Source organism: Chiloscyllium punctatum, chromosome 46 (assembly GCF_047496795.1).
Source record: "Chiloscyllium punctatum isolate Juve2018m chromosome 46, sChiPun1.3, whole genome shotgun sequence".
NCBI classification, from domain to species: domain Eukaryota; kingdom Metazoa; phylum Chordata; class Chondrichthyes; order Orectolobiformes; family Hemiscylliidae; genus Chiloscyllium; species Chiloscyllium punctatum.
This window is the reverse complement of record NC_092784.1, coordinates 64209558-64232331: the sequence shown is the minus strand read 5'-3', so window position 1 is coordinate 64232331 and position 22774 is coordinate 64209558. Positions and strand designations below refer to the sequence as shown.

Below are 22774 nucleotides of genomic sequence, written 5' to 3'. Positions count from 1 at the left end.
GATCCATCATCCTGCCTTTGTATACAATCCAATGAGCAGAATAGTGTACACAGACAAATGTATTTATGTATTGCATAACCCTACAAGGTACTGATAAATCATACAATTTCTAGATTGAAATAACTGCACAGAGGCTGGTATCCTGTCACCAAGTCACCCTTTATTTACATGTGGAAAGTCTTTGACACTGATCCAGCTCCCTCAGAGCCAGCTCTCAAAGTGAACACAACTCCTGACACTCCTGTTTATATCTGTCAGCCACGGCTCCCTGATTGGACCAGGTTAACAGGCAATCAGAGAACTCATATTCTCTGAGGTTCAGCTGGCTGACCTCATTACTATCACTACAGTAAAGATGAGGTCTATTTCTGGAAATGTTTAGGAATCTGTTAGAAATGATTCTGTAGACACCATTATGTTTTGTGTAACCAGGAGTCAGTAAAATAAATGTACATTGTGCTTGAATTTTTACAGAAACCAAAAATTTGATTAATTGCTTTTCATATCAAATGCAATATAGCAAAGTACATTATGGGAGCAGAAGATTATAAAACAGCACAAGAACCACTTGGCATTAGCAGTGCAACAAAGATCCCAAAACCAAAACATAGTGGGGCAAGGTAGCATTTAGAGAAATGATACTTAGAATGTGGCATTACAAAATTAAGATTGTGCTAGAAGACAAACCCAGAAATTGCAAAAATGGAGAAAAGACAGAGTTAAAGGCTCTGTATTCAAATATACTTAGCATTCACAATGATTCAGATATATTGATAAATCAAATGTGAATGAATATGCGTGCTGTGCTTTTTGTGTTCACTCATGGGAAGTGGATGTTACTGGCTAGACCAGCATTTATTGCATGACCCTGGATGTCCTTGAGAAAATGCTGCTGTTTTGAACTGGAGTCCATGTGCTGTAGGTAGATCCACAAGGCCATTACGGAGATAGGAGTGACAATGCTGTAAAATGACAAAGGCTGGAACCTGAATAATCCAGGATACCTGACAGTTTGGAAGGACAAGAAGCTAACATTAGAAAGAAGAGTATCTCTGATCATTAAGATGGCTTTAGTACACGAGAGAGAGCTGACATGAATTCTAAAGATCAAGATGTAGGATCACTTGTGGGAAAAGTTTACAGACCCCACAACTATAACCACTCTGTAGGTCAGGGAATGCAGGAAGAAATAATAGGGGCTTATGAGAAAGGTGAGGTGATAATCATAGGTGATTTTAATCTACATACAGATCTGTGAATTATTGGCAAAAGACTTCTGGAAGATTAATTAGATTCCCTACAGTGTGGAAATAGGCCCTTCGGCCCAACCAGTCCACACTGACCATCCGAAGAGTAACCCACCCAGACCCATTTCCCTCTGACTAACATACCTAACACTATGGGCAATTTAGCATGGCCAATTCATCTGACCTGCACTTTTTTGGACTGTGAGAGGAAACCAGAGCACTTGAGTGATAGACAGTCACCCAAGGCTGGAATTGAACCTGGGACTGTGAGGCAGCAGTGCTAACCACTGAGCCACCGTGCCGCCCTAAATTTATTTTGTATTTTCAGGATAATTTTGTAGAGCAGCACATACAAAAGGCAACCAGAGAGCAGAATATTCTAGATCTGGTAATATACAATGAGATAGAATTAATTAACAATTTCAGGAAAGGCAGGTTTTGGTAATGATGATCATAACATGATTAAATTCTATCTTTACCTGAAGGAGAGAAGAATGTGTCTGAGATTAGAGTTGAGAACATAAGTAAAGGCAATTATGATGTTATGAAGGTAATTGTCCAAGTGAATTGGGAAATTAAGCTAGGAAATGAGTCAGTAGAAATACAATGGCAGACATTTAAAGAGATATCGCACAACACTCAGCCAAAATACATGGCAGTGAGAATGAAAGACTCTCAGTGAAGGACTTACCATTCATGTCTAACTAAGGATGTTAAAGATTAGTGGCAAGTCAGAAGGTAAGATTATATATATAAAAAAGGAAAGAATGTCTAAAACAATAATGAAGAGGGAGAAAATAGACTATGAGAGAAAGCTGGCTAGAAATATGGAAACAATATTATGAAGTTTCATAACATAATGTTTTATTTGAGAAATTGGATATTGCCATGACAAAGATAGAGTGAGTAATGACCCTTTGAGTATGAAGTATCAGAGAGAAGATGGTGGTATTCACCCTTGTGGAGTGTAGGAGATTGTTGGCCTTCTTGTGACACTGCTGGATATCCCTTTCTACAGTGTAGGGAACAGTCCTCTGCTGCTATCTCTGACTAGGCCCAATGATTCTGGTGGGTTACTTCTTTCTGCAGTCATCTAGGAAAAGTGCTAATCTTCTCCCTGCCACCCTGCTCACTAGAAACTCAAGGTTCTTTTTGAAGAATTAGGGAGTGAGCTTCTGTGCTATGCCTTCATAGTTTAGGGATGAGCATCACTGTGCAAGGACCAGTTCGTTAGACCAGGCTTTTAGTCTCTGAGGTGGTGTTCAGCTGAGTTTTAAATATGGTGCTAGCAGTAGAGGACAGTTTCATTTTGCTCACCACAGGATTCAGTGAGGAATGTACCCAACATATTGCTTATGTAATTAGTTGGTGAAAAGCAGAATATTGTAGAAGAAAACCTGTTCCAGGCCATGATGCAATGACACTCGCACGCCACCACATTTCAACTGCAAAAAGGAAAATTCACCCCTTGGTGAGCTGCTGATTTTTCTAAGCACCATTTGATAAAATTGTCAAGGACATCTTTTATCACATTGGTGATAACTGAGATTGGACGAACAGATAGTTAACTAGCCGGATTGGATTTGTGCAGCTTTTTGTGGTTTCAAGATAGCTTGTCAGTTTTCAATGGTGCAGTGATACTGTCCCTGCTACTGGGCTAATAGTTTCCTCAATTCAAGTCCCACCTGCTCCCGAGTATGTAACAATGTCTCTGAAGAGGTTGATTAGAAAATAAATATCAATTTTAAATTTGTCAAATAGTTGTCAGTATTGTAGCTGGACTGAAATATCTTTGGGGCAGCACGGTGGCACAGTGGTTAGCACTGCTGCCTCACAGCGCCAGAGACCCGGATTCAATTCCTGCCTTGGTCAACTGTCTGAGTGGAGTTTGCACATTCTCCCTGTGTCTGCGTGGGTTTCCTCCAGGTGCTCCGGTTTCTTCCCACAGTCCAAAGATGTGCAAGTTAGGTGAATTGGCCATGCTAAATTGCCTGTAGTGTTAGGTGAACGGGTAAATGTAGGGGAATGGGTCTGAGTGGGTTGCTCTTCGGAGGGTCGATGTGGACTTGTTGGGCTGAAGGGTCTGTTTCCACACTGTCAGTAATCTAATCTTGGTTAAGAGTGTGTCTTGTTAGAACATTGGACATTACAGCGCTGTACAGGCCCTTCGGCCCTCGATGTCGTGCTGACCTGTGAAACCAGTCTAAAGCTCATCTAACCTACACTGTTCCATTCTTGTCCATATGTTTATCCAATGACCATTTAAGTGTCCTTAAAGTTGATGAGTCTATTACTGTTGCAGGCAGTGCATTCCACACCCCTACTACTCTCTGAGTAAAGAAACTAGCTTTGACATCTGTCCTATATCTATCACCCCTCAATTTAAAGTAATGTCCCCTCATGCTCGCCATTGCCATCTGAAGAAAAAGGCTCTCACTCTACAACCTATTTAACTCTCTGATTATCTTATATGTCACAATTAATTCACCTCTCAATCTTCTCTCTAACGAAAACAGCCTCAAGTCCCTCAGCCTTTCCTTGTAAGACCTTCACTCCAGACTAGGCAACATCCCAGTAAATCTCCTCTGAACCCTTTCCAAAGCTTCCACACCTTCCCTATAATGCAGTGACCAGAACTGTATGAAATACTCCAAATGTGGCCACACCAGAGTTTTGTACAGCTACAGTGTGATCTCATGGTTCAGAAACTCAATCCCTCTACCAATAAAAGCTAACACACTATATGCCTTGTTAACAATCCTAACAACTTGGGTGGCAACTTCCAAGGATCTGTGTACATGGACACTGAGATCTCTCTGCTCATCTACAATACCAAGAATCTTACCATTAGCCCAGTACTCTGCATTCCTGTTGCTCCTTCCAAAGTGAATCACCTCACACTTTTCCGCATTAAACCTCACTTGCCCCTCTCAGCCCAGCTCTGCAGCTTATCTATGTCCCTCTGTAACCTACAACATCTTTCATCACTATCCTCAATTCTATCGACCTTAATGTCATCTGCAAATTTACTAACCCATCCTTCTATCCCTTATCCAGGTCATTTATAAAAATGAAAAACAGCAGTGGACCCAAAACAGATCTTGTGGTACCCTCCCTTGTAACTGAACTCCAGGATGAACATTTCCCATCAACCACCACCCTCTGTCCTTTTTCAGCTAGCCAATTTCTGATCCAAACTGCTAAATCACACTCAATCCCATGCATCTGTACTTTGTGCAATACCCTATTGTGGGGAACATTATCAAACACCTTACTGAAATCCATATACACCACGTCACATGTTCTGGTGCTGAAGCCTCAGTGATGTAGCCAGAATTGGTGTGCACTAGCCATTTCTTGATATAATATAGAGTAAATTGAACTGACTGAAGACTGGCCTGTGGAGCTCTCAGAAGGATGCTCAGCACTTATGACTGAAAATGGTTGCAAGTGCTTTGGGCTGAACATTGTGGGCACCCTCATCTTTGAGCTTGGAATGTTCACACAGCTTTGCCTTCTACTTTGTTGGTTAACTATCTGTTGTATTATTCATAACTGATGTGTTAGGACTGCAAAACTCTCATATTATTTGCTGCTTTAGCATGTAGAAGAAGTAGTGTAAATATACATATCTTACTGGTTCTTGTTGGGAGCATTCAGATATCTGTTTGCATATGGGGAACAATGTATTATTTAGTTGTGATGTTGTTCTGTTGTTTTATATTCATCATTATTGCTATTTCCAGGAGGAGAGTGTGACCTTTCAGAAACAACTTGATGCATTGGAAGCTGAAGTCCTACAGCAACAACAGGAACTGAAAGAACTGCAAGCCATGAACACCAATGCTCAACTATCTCGAGATGCTGCCAAGGTACTAACCTGAACACAAACACAAACATTGCCCAGGAAAATCAAAGGTTCAATGTCCCTGTGCATACAAACCTCTGAAAGTATCCATTTAAGTCCGAGATTCCAATGAAGCTAAGTAGGTGTTTCCTCAGGAAAAGTTAGACTATTAAATATCTTATCTAGCACATAAATAACTACTAAACTGACCCATGACTACCTCACACATCCTGAACTATATCTTCCCCAACTCCTTACACCCACCAGATCCTGAGGCAACACCCTTCTCTCCCCCCAGAACCACAGAACACAATATCCCCCTCTACCCTGGGGACCTGACACCGCCCCTGCCAACACCCTACCCAGAATTTCTTCCGATTCTTAAGAAGTCATATTGAACTTGAAACAGTAACTGATTTTCTTTCTCGCCACAGAAACTACCAGTTCTGCTGAGTTACTCCAGTATTCTCTGTTTTTGTTTCTTTTAATCATAAGTTTATTTTAGAGGTGAAGTTTTTTGTATCTGTACAGTGACACTAAAGATCCAGCATACCATTTCAGTGACTGTGCTGCACACCACCTCCTGTATTTTAGTGGACTTAATGGTTTATGATACTTGTGTGATTTCACTGAGCAGACAGAACTTCAGCAGCACGAGGAGGTTCTGCACAAGGAAAGACGGGAACGGGAAAGGATTCTCACTGAGTACAAGAAGATGGCTGAAGAGAAGAGAACACAAGCAGAACGTGCAGAAAGACGGGTAAAAATTATATAGAATGAGTCTTTAATTTCAAAGGAACCCAGCTGTCCTTATTCATAATTCACTTAAAGTTAACATGCAGGTGCTGCTAGCAATTAGAAAGGCAAATAGTATGTTGATCTTCATTGCAAAGGTATTTGAGCACAGGACCAAAGGTTGTCTTGGGGTAAATGTGTACAGGCTTGGTTAGACTGCATGTGGAGTATGGTATACAGTTTTAGTCTCCTTTTCTATGGAAGGATATAGATGCTATAAAGGGGATTCAACGCAGGTCACCAGAGTAATTCAGTGAAGGTTTTTTTTATGAGGAGACATTGAGAAAACTGGGCCTCTCAACTTTAGAGTTGTGAAGGATGACAGATGATGTCATTGAAACTTACATAATCTTTACAATACAGATATAGGAAGAATATTTTCCTTGGCTGGTGATTAATATTTCCTTTAAGCTGCGCAGCTTTGTGGTCCTGCAGAATGATCGGTGTTGGCACACTGAATGTGGCATTGACTTGCAGTTTTTGAAGTTGCTGCTGTGCCGGGTTCCTGGAAACCCACATAGCTGGAAAGGAAATTAGAGGGAACACCGCTGGTAATCCCAAACCAGGGGATATAGTCTGAGAATAAGGGTAGGCCATTTAAAACTGAGATAAAGAGGAATTTATTCGCTGAGAGAGTGGTGATGTTTTAGAAGTCTCTACACTAGAAGCTGTGGAAGATCAATCATTGAGCAGGGTCAAGACAGAAATCAATTTCTGGATAGTAATAATGACAAGGGATATGTAGCAGGCACAGGAAAGTGTCTTGTGGTAGATGAGCAGCCATGATCCAATTGAATGGAGCAAGAATCTCAATAGAGTGAATAGTATATTGCTGCGATTCTACCATATAAATGTATTAATATGAGCATGCTTGGATCCAAATGTTCAATGGTGAACTCCTCCATTCCCAGCTTAGCCGGGACATGGTTTCTGAACTTAAGATATTTGCCGCAATACTGAATAAATCCTCCACAAATAAAGAAGAACAAAGAACAAAGAAAATTTACAGCCCAGGAACAGGCCCTTCGGCCCTCTTAAGCCTGAGCCGATCCAAATGTACTGTCTAAACTTGTCAGTCAATTCCTACGCATCTGTATCCTTCTGCTCCCTACCTACTCATGCATATATCCAGACGCATCTTAAATGAATCTACCGTGCCTGCCTCTACCACCTCTGCTGGCAACGCGTTCCAAACGCCCACCACCCTCTGTGTGAAGTACTTACCGCGTGTATCGCCCTTAACCTTTCCACCTCTCACCTTGAAAACCTGACCTCTCGTTATTGAATCCTTCACCCTGGAAAAAAGCTTTTCTCTATCCACCCTGTCTATGCCCTTCATGACTTTGTAAACCTCAATCAGGTCCCCCCTCAATCTCCTTTTTTCTAATGAAAATAAACCTAACCTACTCAACCTCTCTTCATAGCTAGCACCTTCCATACCAGGCAACATCTTTGTAAACCTTCTCTGCACCCTCTCCAAAGTGTCCACATCCTTTTGGTAATGTGGTGCCCAGAACTGTACACAGTATTCTAAATGCGGCCGAACCAATGTCTTGTACAATTTTAACATGACTTGCCAGCTCTTATACCCAATACCCCATCCAGTGAAGGCAAGCATACTACATGCCTTCTTGACCACTCTATCCACCTGTGCAGCAACCTTCAGGGTACAATGGGCCTGCACTCCCAGATCTCTCTGCCCATCAACTTTTCCCAAGGCTCTTCCGTTCATTGTATAATTCGCTCTAGAATTAGTCTTGCCTAAATGCATCACTTCAAATTTCTCTGGATTGAACTCCATCTGCCACTTTTCCCCCCAACTCTCCAGTCTATCTATATCCCCCTGTATTCTCTGACAGTCCCTTATGCTTTCTGCCACTCCACCAATCTTCATGTCATCTGCAAACTTGCTGATCACACCGGTGCCCTCTTCTAGATCATTTATGTTTCCAAACAACAGTGGCCCCATCACTGACCCCTGTGGAATACCACTGGTCACCTTTCTCCATTTCAAGAAACTCCCTTCAACTAATTACTCGGTCTCCTGTTGCTCAATAAGGCAACTTCATTCACCTTGAGCCAGGGCCTGTGGGGTTGTATACAATCACTTTCATTATCCTGGAAACAGATCATAGCAGATAGGGAATCATGTTGTGCTGAAGTTCATTATTGACTCAGTTGAAAAAAGATCATCCCAAAATCCAAAAATCTTGCCCTATGCAGTACTGACAGTAATTGTAGCTCTTGGTGAAGCTATTATTATTTCACAATCTTTACCTTGTGAAATACCACCAGAAGTTTGCATTATTGGAGAATTTAACAAATGTCTGAGTAATTAAACTGTTTTTGTGATTGACTTTTTCAGGCAATGCGAGCAGGTGCTCACTCTGATGAGCTGCACTTTGAGCGACCTGCAACGCAAGAAACTGGAGCCGAGGAAAGGGCCATCAATGTATTTGAAGAATCTGTCTTATGGATCAAAACTGTGACTGGTGTTAGCGACATACAGGTGAAGGGTGTTCAGGGAGAAGTGTGGTTTAAAGATTCCTGCAGCTGCCACTCCAGTCTAGATACCAAGGCCAGCCTGTGTGTAAGGGGACTGCACTCTGTGTGTAGTGTTCCTTCGTGTCTAATTACTTTTAAACGTATTCAGCAAAAGGCACATCCAGGATGCTTTGAGATTTTGGTTGGTCAGCTCCTGAATGCTATGAGAAAATTAAAAGATGATTGATTTAAGAAAATTATTTTCTCCTTGTTCATTGCAAATGTTTAATTATATATCTTAGGTTACTGCTACGTGTTTTCAATACTGTTTAAGTAATTGCATGTTAGATTGAGCCTAAGATGATAATATCATGTTATTCTGCCACTTCCTGAGGTTGAGGTTAAAATAAATTATTGAAATAAAATGAATAAGCTTCTCCATTCAATTTCTAGACACACTGCAGAGGAACTGTAGCTAAATGTGCGAGTGAAAATGTTCTTGAAAACAATGATCTCAGGCTCCTTTACCCAAATAGTCTGAACTATAGAATCATACAATAAATAAATCCATAAGCATAAAATAGAAAAAATGCTGCAATAGAATGTGATGCTGAGTAGTGTAATAATTTGAAATGTGTGGGTCATTTGGATTTAATTTAATTGAATTGAATCCAGGTTCAATTCCAGCCTCGGGTAGCTGTCTGTGTGGAGTTTGCATGGCTGGCACGGTGGCTCAGTGGTTAGCACTGCTGCCTCACAGCACCAGAGAATCGGGTTTGATTCCAGCCTCAGGCGATTGTCAGTCTGTGTGGAGTTTGCACATTCTCCCCGTGTCTGCGTGGGTTTCCTCCAGGTGCTCTGATTTCCTCCCATAATCCAAAGATGTGCAGGTTAGGTGGATTGGCCATGCTAAATTTCCATAGGGTTCAGGGATGTGTAGGTTGGGTGTGTAAGCCAGGGGTAATATACAATAGTAGGGTAGGGGAATGGGTCTGGATGGGTTACTGTTCAGGTGGTCGGTGTGGACTTGTTGTGCTGAAGGGCCTGTTTCCACACTGTAGGGTTTCTATGATTCTGTGATTTTCTGGTATAAGCTTATGTCTTGCTTTTGGTTGCAGAATGTAGTGAAACGCTTTGTGATACAGGAAGAGACCTTGAAGCATTTAGAGGAGTTGGAACTGGAGAATGAGAAGCAGATGGTGCAGCTAAGGGTGGAGAAAGAGGTACTGCAGGCAGAATATGACCATCTGAAATATTCTGGTGAAACAAAACTCTCCAGGTAGGAAGAATATTCCCTGACCGTGTATCTAGATGACAGTTCTGTTTTCCACACCCTAGGCCTCGTGACTGAGGTAATCCCAAATAACTTTGTTTCTTGGACTTGTAGTCTATGTAACCGACACATTCTATAAAGCTAGAAAACATCTGCTGATACATGATTTATGTTTAATCCTTTCTGCTTTAAGTGATCTCTCATGTGGTTAACATCAGGAGTTAAGCTAGGTCAGTTCAATTTAAGAGTTTCAATCCAATCATGTTCAGAGCATGAGAGACAGTAGGTTAGTTTCAGATTTAAAGGAGAAGTTTCAAATGAAATGAATATTGCAGACAAAGGAACAGTGTTTTTAATTAATTACAAACTTTGCTTGCTTCAAGTATGAATCAGTCTCTCTGGAGAGAAAAACAGAGTCCAGTATGATTCTTGGAGAACTGAGTCTCATTGCACTCTGAACATTAACTGCTTCTCTTTCCGCGGATGCTGCCAGATTTGCTGAATGTCTCCAGCACTTTCTATTTTTATTTCAGATTTTCAGCATCCACAATATCAACCAGTTTCAGTTTAGCTTTGTCTGGTAGAGCTCATATTTCAGACACAGAAGTGTGTGTATGAAGAAAGAATAGTCATCTAAAATAACTAAATCTAAGTCAAAGATACGCAGATTAGGTTGATTGGCCATGATTTATCACCCATAGTGTAGGGATATGTGGGTCAAGTGGATCAGCCATGGGAAATGCAGGGTTACAGGAATAGGGTGGGTCTGGGTAGAGTGGACTCATTGGACTGAATGGCCTGCTTCCACAATGTAGGGATTGTATCATTCTGGGAAAATAGTGGTCTAGATTGATGAAGCCATTCAAAACAAATAGCATTGAATTTTATAAATAGTTCTGAAAAATCATTTTGACATTGGATATGCACAGTTATAGTTCTGTGTGCACTCTGAGAATTCCATTATCGAAAAGCATCAAGAGAAAAGGACAAAGGTTCATTAGGCTGATTTCTAGTACAAAAGTTGTCTTACGAGGAAACATTCAGAAGTTTTGGCAAAGATCTCACTCAACAACCTAAAGAAGGTAGAGGATAATACAGCCAGTAATCTGGAGTAATCCATTCCAAAAGCACTGTCGGTGCACCTATACCCCAAGGACTGCAGCAGTTCAAGAAAGCATCTCACCACATTATTAAAGGCAATGGGGAATCAGTAATAAATGTTGCCCTAATCAGGGATGTGCATATCCCATGATCAAATAATTTTTTAAAAGCCTTGGTGCCATTTATGTCTGTGTCACTACTAAATATGGTTATCTCCAGAGCAACCTAAAAATGAAGCAGTGCATAATCAACCATTAAGTAATCCATACTTTTATTGTCTTTTTATTTCTGTTTGTTCATTGAAGTGTATAAAAAGCTTTTTTTCTTTTTCCTTTTATAACTCTCTCCTTTCCCATTCCTCATCATACTTCAGTATGAAATGTTTGTATTTTTTTCTGATCTCCCATTCTATTATACTTTTAATCATTTTTGGTACTTGTTTATTTCTCATTTTGTCTTTCAATTACCTCTCAAAACTGGATGAAGAATTTAACATGGGTTTGAAGAATGTAACAGGGAATGGATTTGAATGAGATAACTCTCTCAAAGAGCTGGCATAGACAAGATTGGTCGTGTGGCCTCCTTCTGTTCTGTATTATTTTCTGCTTTTTGCATTTTTGTCTCAATGTTCTCTCTTGACCTCCCTACCTTTTCTTTTCATACTTTGTCCTTTCTTTCCACTTACTTTCATTCTTTTCTTTCTTGTTTTCTATACTTATGCAAAGTCTGGTGTTCTCAGTCTTTTTACTGTGATATGAAACCATGCACCTGCATGTGTACTACTTGTATGTTTGAATTCATACTGCCATTCATACTGAGCACTCTGTTCATTCATTATTGCTTTAAATCTGACTTGTCTGCTTTCCCTGTGGTCTTTAACATAGTGAGCAAAAGTTGTTAATGGAGCTACAAACTCACCTGAACAATGAGGAGGATCGACGAGATAAGTTAATGGAGTACCTTGAATATGTCAGCCATATTACCATGTCCATTAAAGCAGGCGTAGAACATGTCTACGAGAAATTGAAGCATCTGCAAATTGTAAGTAATCGCCACACACACAAAAAAACTAATTCCAGAGATTTTGTTCCAGTGAGTAACTTGATCAGCTGCAGAGTATTGCAGGGAATTTTACCATCACCCATAGGTTAGTTGAGAGTTGGAATGAGATCCTGTTTGCTATTACTGATATTACTGGTGGTAAAAGCTTTTCTGTTTCATTAGTTTACAATGTTGATAATATATTGGATTAAAGTTTCTTCACATGATGTATTTTATAAAATGTATGACATATTTGATATTGAAAGATGCTACATTAATGCTGGGCTCTCAGAGATTTTCACATAATTTGTTTGTGTTTGAATTATTCAGTCAAAGGGCAATATTCCAGCTGTGGCACTGAGCCCCACGTCAGATGAGTATGTATTGGACTTGTTGTCAGTAACAGAGGACAAACTTCTTAAACTTTATCGAAATCTAGAAGGAATTGACATGAAGAAGACATTGCAATTGATCGAGGATGATGAGGTAAGGTAACCCATTGTGCAGTGTGGTGATTTGAACAAGGACCTGGTGGATCTCATTGAGTATGCAATCCCTGATTGGGGTTGTTAACCTGAGCCAATAAGGGAGTCCTGGCTGACAGGTGTAAACAGGAGATTCAGAGCGTGCCCTCGCACTAGGGCCTGACTCTGAGCTAGCTGGTCAGAGTCCATGTACAGTGCATGTATAGGTAAAGGGTGACTTGATTAGCAGATACCAGCCTCTGTGCATTTATTTTCATGTAACTTTTTTTAATCCTCTAGTTACTTGGTTTTAAATGGCAACCCCAGTTTGCAAGGTGGGAAGTGGAGGAACATAGAACATTACAGCACAGGAACAGGACTTTGAGCCCACTATGTCTGTGCCAACCTTGATACCAAACTAAACTAATCCCACTACCTGAACATGGTCTGCATCACTTTATTCCCTGCCTGTTCATATATAAAATATCAACCGTTGATTCAATTTTGAGTCAATTTCTCCTCAAAGACCGCAATCTACTGCTATGTCCAAGTAGCCATTTGACGGTTTTCTGCCGCTAAGTTTAATTTAAGGTAAAGTTGTGTTATTATTTAAGTAATTTCTGTTGTAAATAAAGTATAATAGTGATGTGTATACTCCCACATTCCATTTCCATTACTTGGCATGTGTATTGATTACGTGGACCTCTTGATTATCTGGACCACTTAATCAATAGGCACACTCATGATCCCAAAGGTGCCGGATACTGAAAATTTTATTGTATTTCTATGATGTTGCCCCTCAGCCTCTGATGCTATAGTGAAAACAAATTATCCAACTTTATCCAACCTCTCCCTTATCGCTAATACACCTCTCCTTTATACCTCTAATATACTTCTCCTTTATACCTCTAATATACCTCTCCTTTATAACTAAAACACCTCTCCTTTATACTTCTAATATACATCTCCTTTACAGCTAATACACTCCAAACTAGGCAACGTCCCAGTTAACTATTTTGCATTCTCTCCAGCGTCTCCACATCCTTCCTGGAGTGTGGCAATCAGAACTGAATATGACTTGTCAACTTTTATAATCAATACAATGAAGTTATGCATACCCCACACTTTCTTTACCATCTTATCCACTTTCAGAGAGTGATGGATTTGCACCCAAGATCTCTCTGTAAATAAATGCTTCTAAGGATTTTGCCATTTACTATATCCTTTCCTCTTGCATTTGACCTCCCAAAATGCATAACCTTACATTTGTCTGGATTAAACTTCATCTGCCATTTCTCTACCCATCTTTTCAACTGATCCACATCCTGTTGTATGCTTGAAAATCTCTCTCACTACCCACAGCTCCACTAATTTTGTGCATGCTACAAAAGTATGAATCAGACCATGTACATTTTCATCCAAATCATTTATATAAATTCTAAATAACAAAGGTCTCAGCATTGATTCTTGTGAAATACCACTGGTCAAAGATCTCCAATCAGAAAAAAAACCCTCCACAACCACCCTCTGTCTTCAATGACCAATTTTATATCCAATTTACAAACACATCATGGATCCCAGGTGACTTAATCTTATGGACCTCTCTGCCATGAGGGCTTTGCCAAATAGTTTAATGAAGTCGATGTAGACAACATCCACTGCCCTACCATCAATTATCTTTGTCACTTCCTCGAAAAGTTCAAATCAAATTTGCAGGACAAAACCTCCCCCACACAAAGTCATGCTGACTTCTCATAATAAGTCCATTCTTTTTCAAATGTGAGTAAATCCTGTCCCTAAGGATCTTCTCCAGTAATTTTCTTACCACAGATGTCAGGTTCACTGGCTGATAATTTCCTGAATTATCCCTGTTGCCTTCTTAAACAAAAGAAAAACAGTCTTCTGGGACCTCAACTGTGGCTAAAGAGGTTACAAAGATTTCTGTCAATGCCCCAGAAGTCTCCCTCAGTATCCTGGGATAGGATCCTATCAGGTCCTGGGAATTTATCTAACCTAATATTTTTCAAGACACCCAATACCCCTCCAATTTAGGTGCAAGCCATCCTTCTTGTACAGGTCCCTCCTCCCTGGAAGAGATTAAAATGATCCAAATATCTGAATCCTTCCTTCTGGCTCCAGCTCTTTAGCCACATATTCAACTGTATTTTGTTCATATTTCCTACTAGCACATGGGATAATCTTGAGATTATAACCCTATAGAGCCCTGCTTTTCAAATTTCAATTTAGCTCTCGAAAATTTCTTTACAGGACCTCAAACTCAATTCTGTACGAGTCCCACATTACCGGGGGATCCTACAAGTATGTGTTGCAAATCTCCATTCTTCTGTGGAAATATATTCGTGAACAATCTTTTTGCTTGTGTTTCAGTTCCATGCCAGTGTGGAAGGCAAACTTCCACCTTACAACATGAGAGTGAAGCTTCCCACAGCCCAAAAACCTGATACATATGACGGTGAGGAACTAAATTTGATTCTCCTTCATCACAAAGTTTACACTGTCGACTTCATAAAGCTGCAGCTCCAGTTGCAATCTGTCTTGTTTTTATTACCAACTTTATTCTTTATGAAACAGTTCATAACTAAAGGCAATAAAGCAGAATACAAACTTAGAAAATGAAATAACTTATGACTTGCATTGTCATGTGGGGTCTGGATATGTGTGATCCTCCCTCAAATCATGTCAATTAGTCACTGAAGATGGATCACAGCAAAACTTGGAGCAAATTCTTCACTGTCTGTCTTCTTCACGACTGTACCATGTGAGCATCAGCTGCAACAGTGCTTTCGAATTCATATCTTTGGAAAAGCTGGTAAGTAATTCTGTGATATCTGACACCTAAGGCTGAAGTTTCACAGAAAGGTCAATACATACAAATAAGTTCTGTTTCTGGATCACAAACCTGATCCAGGGGAAAACACAAAATGATGAATAATATCTGCGCTGATGATTGGTACTGTGATATATCGATACGGAGAGAGGTTGATCATCCAATTTGAGGCCATGGGAGTGGGAGTTTTTTAAAAAAAAGTTCATGTGTGGGACTTGAGGGTCGCTGGCTGACCAGCATTGATAGCCCATCCCTATTTACCCTTGAGAAGGTGGTGGGGAGCTGCCTTCTTGAACTGCTGCAGTCCACTTGCTGTGGATTGACCCACAATGCTGGTCGGGAAGTAATTCCAGGATTTTGACCCAATGACTGTGAAGGAATGATGGTATATTTCCAAATCAGGGTGGTGAGTGGCTTGGAGGGGAACTTGCAGGGGGTGGTGTTCCCAAGTACCTGCTGCCCTTGTCCTTCTAAATGGAAGTGGCTGTGGGTTTGGAAGGTGCTACTTAAAGATCATTGGTGAATTTCTGCAGTGTACCTTGTCAATAGTACACACTGCTGCGACTGAGTGCCGGTGGTGGAGGGATTGAATTTTGTCGATGTGATACCAATCAAACAGGTTGCTTTGTCCTGGATGGTGTCAAGCTTCTTGAGTGTTGTTGGAGCTGCACCCATCCGGGTGAGTGGGGAGTATTCCATCACACTCCTGACTTGTGCCTTGTAGATGGTGGATAGACTTTGGGATGTCAGGGATGAGTTACTCACCGCAGTATCCTTAGTCTCTGACCTGTTCCTGTAGCCACTATGTTTATGTGGTGAGTCCAGTTGAGTTTCTGGTCAATGGTAATCCCAAGGATGTTGACAGTGGGGGATTCAGTGATGCTAATACCGTTGAATGTTAAGGGGCGATGGTTAGAGTATCTCTTCTTAGTGATGGCCATTGTCTGGCATTTGTGTGGCGTGAATGTTACTTGCCACTTCTTGATCCAAGCCTGGATATAGTCCAGATCTTGTTGCATTTGAGCATGGACTGCTTCAGTATCTGAGGAGTTGTGAATGGTACTGAACATTGTGCAATTATCGGCGAACATCCCCACTTTTGACCTTATGAGAGAGGGAAGGTCATTGAGGAAGCAGCTGAAGATTGTTGGGCCTGATTTAAACAGATCCTGGTAGACATTACTGCGGCTGCTGTTAAACCTACTGTTATCTCCAAAATGTTCTCTGTTAGTATGGGGCCAAGAACATTGAGCAAGGCTGTCCTCTCTTTCACCAATGCAGTTCTTGAGGCTATGATGGAAGCCATAAGAGAGGTCTGCTTCCTAGAGGAGGTGGCAGGAGGAAACCCCTTATTTGGCCAAAACATGCATGACAGGATATTGTTGGGAATGTGAACAGAGTGAAGTATCACCAAGAAGTCCTGGAACCAGTGCTGGAAATGATTCAATGACCTCATGAGCTCTGGTAAGATGAGTGCCATTTCCAACTCTCAGGATATTCCCACTGCAGCAAAATCACCTGCTGAGGAATTGCAGAGTATATGCTCCCCCTGAAAATCTCAAAAATGAGTACCAGAGGAAACTTATAGATTCCTCAGAATGGCACACAGAGCCATAGTGCAGCTATGATGATCCATTACTACAGAGACATGCAGCTATTAATAATTTGGAGCAGAAACATAAAACGTACAGGACAGCAGTGCCTTATCTTTCTCTTTGCAGAAGAAATTGGGTCACAATGCCCCTGGAGAGAGCCCAAATGGGAAGAAGTGACCCCTTGATCCAAGTGATAACATCTAGGGAAGATTGGGCTATTGGAAATAGCCAGGATTGTGGCCTAGTTGGGTGTTACATCTGGTGAAAATGGACACTGTGGAAAAGCTGATCACAGAGAGCATTGCATTCAGTAAGCACAGTCATCTTCTCTCTAGTGCTATTGCTCTGATCTTTTCTTCTGTCTCCCATAGATAAAGATATCCATCCATTGAGATCCTCTCAAGCAACAGCAAAGATCCTCAGCAAGAAACCAAGGAGGCACCACCATACTTGAAAGTGCACTATCCACCAATGCAGATAATCTTATTGCAGTGCGTAGTCCCATATGATCAGCAATTCAGTTACTGGATGCAAAGCATGGCACCAGTGTGCAGAAACAGAAGCCAGAACCATAGGCAACTTTGGCAGTCCCACAAGTCAATGTTCTCTGAGGCAGTGTAGAGGTATGGGTTTAGGATGGAGGAATCCATCTAACTTGTGAGCACCTCCAATGCCCAGGGCTACAAATACAGGGCATCTCCAGGAAGAGAGTGGTGAGTTTATTGGAGAGCCAAATGTGGTAGCGCTCAGAGTGCATGCAGGAGCAGTTGAACAAAATGTGCAGAATGTTTGTTACATTGTGCAGCACTAACCTGTTAATAGCACTGGTGATCTTTGGAAAGGATGTAAGTTGTGCTCTATATGTTCCTAAGGTCATATGAAATAGGAGCATGAGTAGATCAACCAAGAAGAGGACTAAAGCACTACTCCTCAGGAACTGCCAACCCTCTGATAGTGGTTGACTCTGCTAGAGGGCCAAATGACAGAGATCCTGCAATGATACAGCAACTTCTTGATGTCCCTACAGGCATCTTCACAATGAGGACAACTACCACATGCATCTTAGTTGCTAGCAGAAATAAATTAGCAGGCTGCCTCCACCTCCTGTAAGGCCAGAAGAGGAACACCACGTCAAGTAAATTGAGTGGAGGCCCCTGAATCCCAAGGCCACTGATATATCTTCTTATTGTCTCTGTGCACTCTTTCTCTTTCTTGGCAATCCATAAATAATGATATTTTAAACCAAACATTGGGACCCCGTTCATTGCTGCCGTTAGAGAAAAAGTGGTATGTAATGGTGAGGAAAATTAAGAATTTCTCCACAATAACAACAAAACCTCGGAGTTTCACCAGAAAGAAAACTTTAGATGTTTAAGGTTGTATTTTGAACAAATGGCATTAGCTTCAGATGGTATTTCAGACTGCTTCCCATTGGGGAGCCAGGACACCTACTCGCAGAGCGCTCCAGAGAACATCTCTGGGACACCCGCACCAACCAACCCCATCGCCCCGTGGCCAAACACTTCAACTTCCCTTTCCACTCCGCCAAAGACATGCAGGTCCTGGGCCTTCTCCACCACCACTCCCTAACCATCTGATGCCTGGAGGAAGGACGCCTCATCTTCCACCTCAGACACTCCACCCCCATGGCATCAATGTGGATTTCACCAGTTTCCTCATTTCCTCTCCCCCAACCTTATCCCAACCTTCCAGCTCAGCACCACCCTCATGACCTGTCTTGCCTGTCCATCTTCCTTCCCACCTATCCGCTCCACCCTCCTCTCCGACCTATCACCATTACCCCCAACTCCAAATATCTATTGCACTCTCAGCTACCTCCCCCTCAGCCCCAACCCCCCTCCCATTTATCTCTCTACTCCTGAGGCTCCCAGCCTCATTCCTGATGAAGGGCTTTTGCCCGAAATGTTAATTTTCCTGCTCCTCGGATGCTGCCTGATCTGCTATGCTTTTCCAGAACCACACTCTCAACTCATGCCCAACTGTTTACCATTGTGCTGCAAGCCCTGGGGTTGTTGTCTATAAGGCACGATTTGTTGAGTTTCTCTGCGGTCAAGCATTTGCTTTCCCACTAGTCTGTGCAACAGCTCTCCCAATTTAGCATAGTCCCCCAGATATTTGGAAGGAGGAATTTGCACGGCCATCAGAGCTGATTTAGCTGTTGTTGGCTTTGGTAATACCAGGTTGTTTGTCCGATTCATTTTAGTCTTTATATCAGTTTGATACAACTGAGTTTTTTTAGGCCATTACAGAGTCAACCATGTTGTGGATCTATAATCACATGTAGACCAGAACATATAAGGACAGCAGATTTCCTTCACTAAAGGATATTAGTGGATTTGATGGGTTTTATGACAATTGATTATACTTTCATGATCACTACAACGGAAATTAGCTTTCAATTCTAGGTTTCATTCATGGAATTTAAATTTCACTAGCTACGTTGGTGGGATTTTAAATTTCAGTAGCTACATTGGTGGGATTTTAATGTATATCCCAGAGCATTGTAATAGATCGCTGGATTTCTAATCCAATGATATTACCACTATATCACTATTTCCCTCTATGACATTACTAATTAATACTCCTGATTACACAACACTAGACCCAATGTAACTTTTTTCTAGTCCATTCACAACACGCTGCAAACTATCCAGAAAATATTCTACAAACTCATTTTTCTAGAATACTTTTGATCACTCCAGTCTATATGAAAATTAAAATTCTCTATGACTGCCTGTATTAAAAGCTCCAATAATTTTTTTGTTTACTGCTGTGTCCAAAGGCACAGGTGAGTATAAACTACTCTGACCAGTGTTTTTCTGATCCTTGCTATTCTTGATTTTTATTTATACTTATTCAACTTCATGGAGTCATAGAAGTCTACAGCATAGAAAAAGGCCCTTTGGCTCATCAAGTCTGATCTGGTCAAAAACAAACACCTAACTTCTCTAATCCCACTTGGTTAATTTGTAAGAAAGGATTCTTTTTCGATAAAGTCATTCTTTACTGTCATGGGTACCTCTCTTCCTTTGTCATTCCATCTGGCTTTTTGAAATGTTGTCCACCCCCAGTTTATTTATTACACCTTGTTACCAGACCTCTAAAATAGTAATTAAATGTAAACCTCTGTTTATGCCACTTGTTCATCAGTCTTATTGTGGATCCTTCATGCATTCAGATAAAGAAACTTTAGGTTTTTTTTGCTATTATTCCCTGCATCATAAAGCTACCACAGTCCCTAGAGAACCATAAGGCTGCTCTCTCTTTAATGAGAGGTCCGATGGTTAGTTTAACCTGAGAGTCACTGCGCCTTAGATGAGGGATGAGGTTGAGAAGGCAGGGCTGTCATGTGACCTCAGCCAGTGCAGGAATTGAACCCATAACATATGCATTGTTCGGCATCAGCTAAAGCTAACCAATCCCTGTTCCCTGTTCCCTTCATGAGCCTTACTCAGCAATATACAATTATGGTTTAACTTTCTGTTCCTTGCTGTCCCACTCTGCTTGTCTTGAACTACATCCTCCTTTGCAATATTTAAATGCTTATGTCTCTCGGGAATCCGTCGAACAACCAGTCCTCAGCAAAGGACTCACCTTCATACCCCTCCGTCCACGCATCAATGAATTTAATACACACCGTGATGTCGAACAACTCTTCCGTCGCCTCCGCCTCCGAGCTTACTTTCACAATCAGGACTCCCGCCCACCTTCCGAGGAACCCTTCGCCCACCTCCAACACACTGCATCCATCTGGACACCCCGCGCTGGCCTATTACCTGCCCTTGACCTCTTCATTTCCAACTGCCGCCAGGACATTAACCGCCTCAACCTGTCTACCTCCCTCCCCTACTCCAACCTCTCACCCTCACAACGCGCAGCCCTCCAATCCCTCTGCTCCAATCCCAACCTCACCATTAAGCCAGCGGATAAAGGGGGCGCAGTGGTAGTCTGGCGCACTGACCTCTACACCGCTGAAGCCAAACGTCAACTCAAGGACACCTCTTCCTACTGCCCCCTCGACCATGACCCCACCCCCCATCACCAAACCATCATCTCCCAGACCATACAGAACCTCATCACCTCAGGAGATCTCCCACCCACAGCTTCCAACCTCATAGTCCGGGAACCCCGCACTGCCCGGTTCTACCTCCTTCCCAAGATCCACAAGCCTGACCACCCTGGCCGACCCATTGTCTCAGCATGCTCCTGCCCCACTGAACTCATCTCTACCAACCTCGACACTGTCCTATCCCCCCTAGTCCAGGAACTCCCCACATACGTGTGAGACACCACCCACGCCCTCCACCTCCTCCAAGACTTCCGTTTCCCTGGCCCCCAATGCCTCATCTTCACCATGGATATCCAATCCCTCTACACCTCCATCCACCATGACCAGGGCCTCCAAGCCCTCCGTTTTTTCCTCTCCAGACGTCCCCAACAGTACCCTTCCACTGACACTCTCATTCGTTTGGCCGAACTGGTCCTCACCCTTAACAATTTCTCCTTTGAATCCTCCCACTTCCTCCAGACCAAAGGGGTAGCCATGGGCACACGTATGGGCCCCAGCTATGCCTGTCTCTTTGTTGGCTATGTAGAACAGTTGATCTTCCGTAATTACACCGGCACCACTCCCCACCTCTTCCTCCGCTACATTGATGACTGCATTGGCGCCACCTCGTGCTTCCGCGAGGAGGTTGAGCAATTCATCAACTTCACCAACACATTCCACCCTGACCTTAAATTTACCTGGACCATCTCTGACACCTCCCTCCCCTTCCTGGACCTCTCCATCTCCATTAGTGACGACCAACTTGATACTGACATTTTTTACAAACCCACCGACTCCCACAGCTACCTGGATTACACCTCTTCCCACCCTACCTCCTGCAAAAATGCCATTCCGTATTCCCAATTTCTCCGCCTCCGCCGTATCTGCACCCAGGAGGACCAGTTCCACCATAGAACACACCAGATGGCCTCCTTCTTTAGAGACCGCAATTTCCCTTCCCACGTGGTTAAAGATGCCCTCCAATGCATCTCGTCCACATCACGCACCTCCGCCCTCAGACCCCACCCCTCCAGCCGTAACAAGGACAGAACGCCCCTGGTGCTCACCTTCCACCCTACCAACCTTCGCATAAACCAAATCATCCGCCGACATTTCCGCCATCTCCAAACAGACCCCACCACCAGGGATATATTTCCCTCCCCACCCCTTTCCGCCTTCCGCAAAGACCGTTCCCTCCGTGACTACCTGGTCACGTCCACGCCCCCAAACAACCCACCCTCCAATCCTGGCACTTTCCCCTGCCACCGCAGGAACTGTAAAACCTGCGCCCACACCTCCTCCCTCACCTCTTTCCAAGGCCCTAAAGGAGCCTTCCACATCCATCAAAGTTTTACTTGCACATCCACTAATATCATTTATTGTATCCATTGCTCCCGATGCGGTCTCCTCTACACTGGGGAGACCGGGCACCTCCTAGCAGAGCGCTTTAGGGAACATCTCCGGGACACCCACACCAATCAACCACACCGCCCCGTGGCCCAACATTTCAACTCCCCCTCCCACTCTGCCGAGGACATGGAGGTCCTGGGCCTCCTTCACCACCGCTCCCTCACCACCAGACGCCTGGAGGAAGAACGCCTCATCTTCCGCCTTGGAACACTTCAACCCCAGGGCATCAATGTGGACTTCAACAGTTTCCTCATTTCCCCTTCCCCCACCTCATCGTAGTTCTAAACTTCCAGCTCAGTAACTGTCCCCTTGACTTGTCCGGACTTGTCCTACCTGCTTATCTTCTTTTCCACCTATTCACTCCACCCTCTCCTCCTTGTCCTATCACCTTCATCCCCTCCCCCACTCACCCATTGTACTCTATGCTACTTTCTCCCCACCCCCACCCTCCTCTAGCTTATCTCTCCAAGCTTCAGGCTCACTGCCTTTATTCCTGATGAAGGGCTTTTGCCTGAAACGTCGATTTCGAAGCTACTTGGATGCTGCCTGAACTGCTGTGCTCTTCCAGCACCACTAATCCAGAATCTGGTTTCCAGCATC

At 42.7% G+C, this 22774-nt stretch overlaps 2 protein-coding genes across 4 annotated transcripts in view; one reads left to right on the top strand and one right to left on the bottom strand.

Annotated features, from left to right (window-relative positions):
- Positions 1 to 22774, bottom strand: part of acp5a (acid phosphatase 5a, tartrate resistant) — a 98434-nt gene that overhangs the window by 43098 nt on the left and 32562 nt on the right. The gene's annotated exons all lie outside the window — the stretch shown is intronic.
- Positions 1 to 22774, top strand: part of odad3 (outer dynein arm docking complex subunit 3) — a 36952-nt gene that overhangs the window by 13208 nt on the left and 970 nt on the right. The window contains exons 6-12 of the mRNA XM_072564509.1: positions 4994 to 5119; positions 5732 to 5854; positions 8255 to 8398; positions 9492 to 9652; positions 11632 to 11788; positions 12119 to 12274; positions 14641 to 14725. Coding sequence (XP_072420610.1) covers positions 4994 to 5119; positions 5732 to 5854; positions 8255 to 8398; positions 9492 to 9652; positions 11632 to 11788; positions 12119 to 12274; positions 14641 to 14725 — 952 coding nt within the window. The remainder of the gene's footprint in view (positions 1 to 4993; positions 5120 to 5731; positions 5855 to 8254; positions 8399 to 9491; positions 9653 to 11631; positions 11789 to 12118; positions 12275 to 14640; positions 14726 to 22774) is intronic.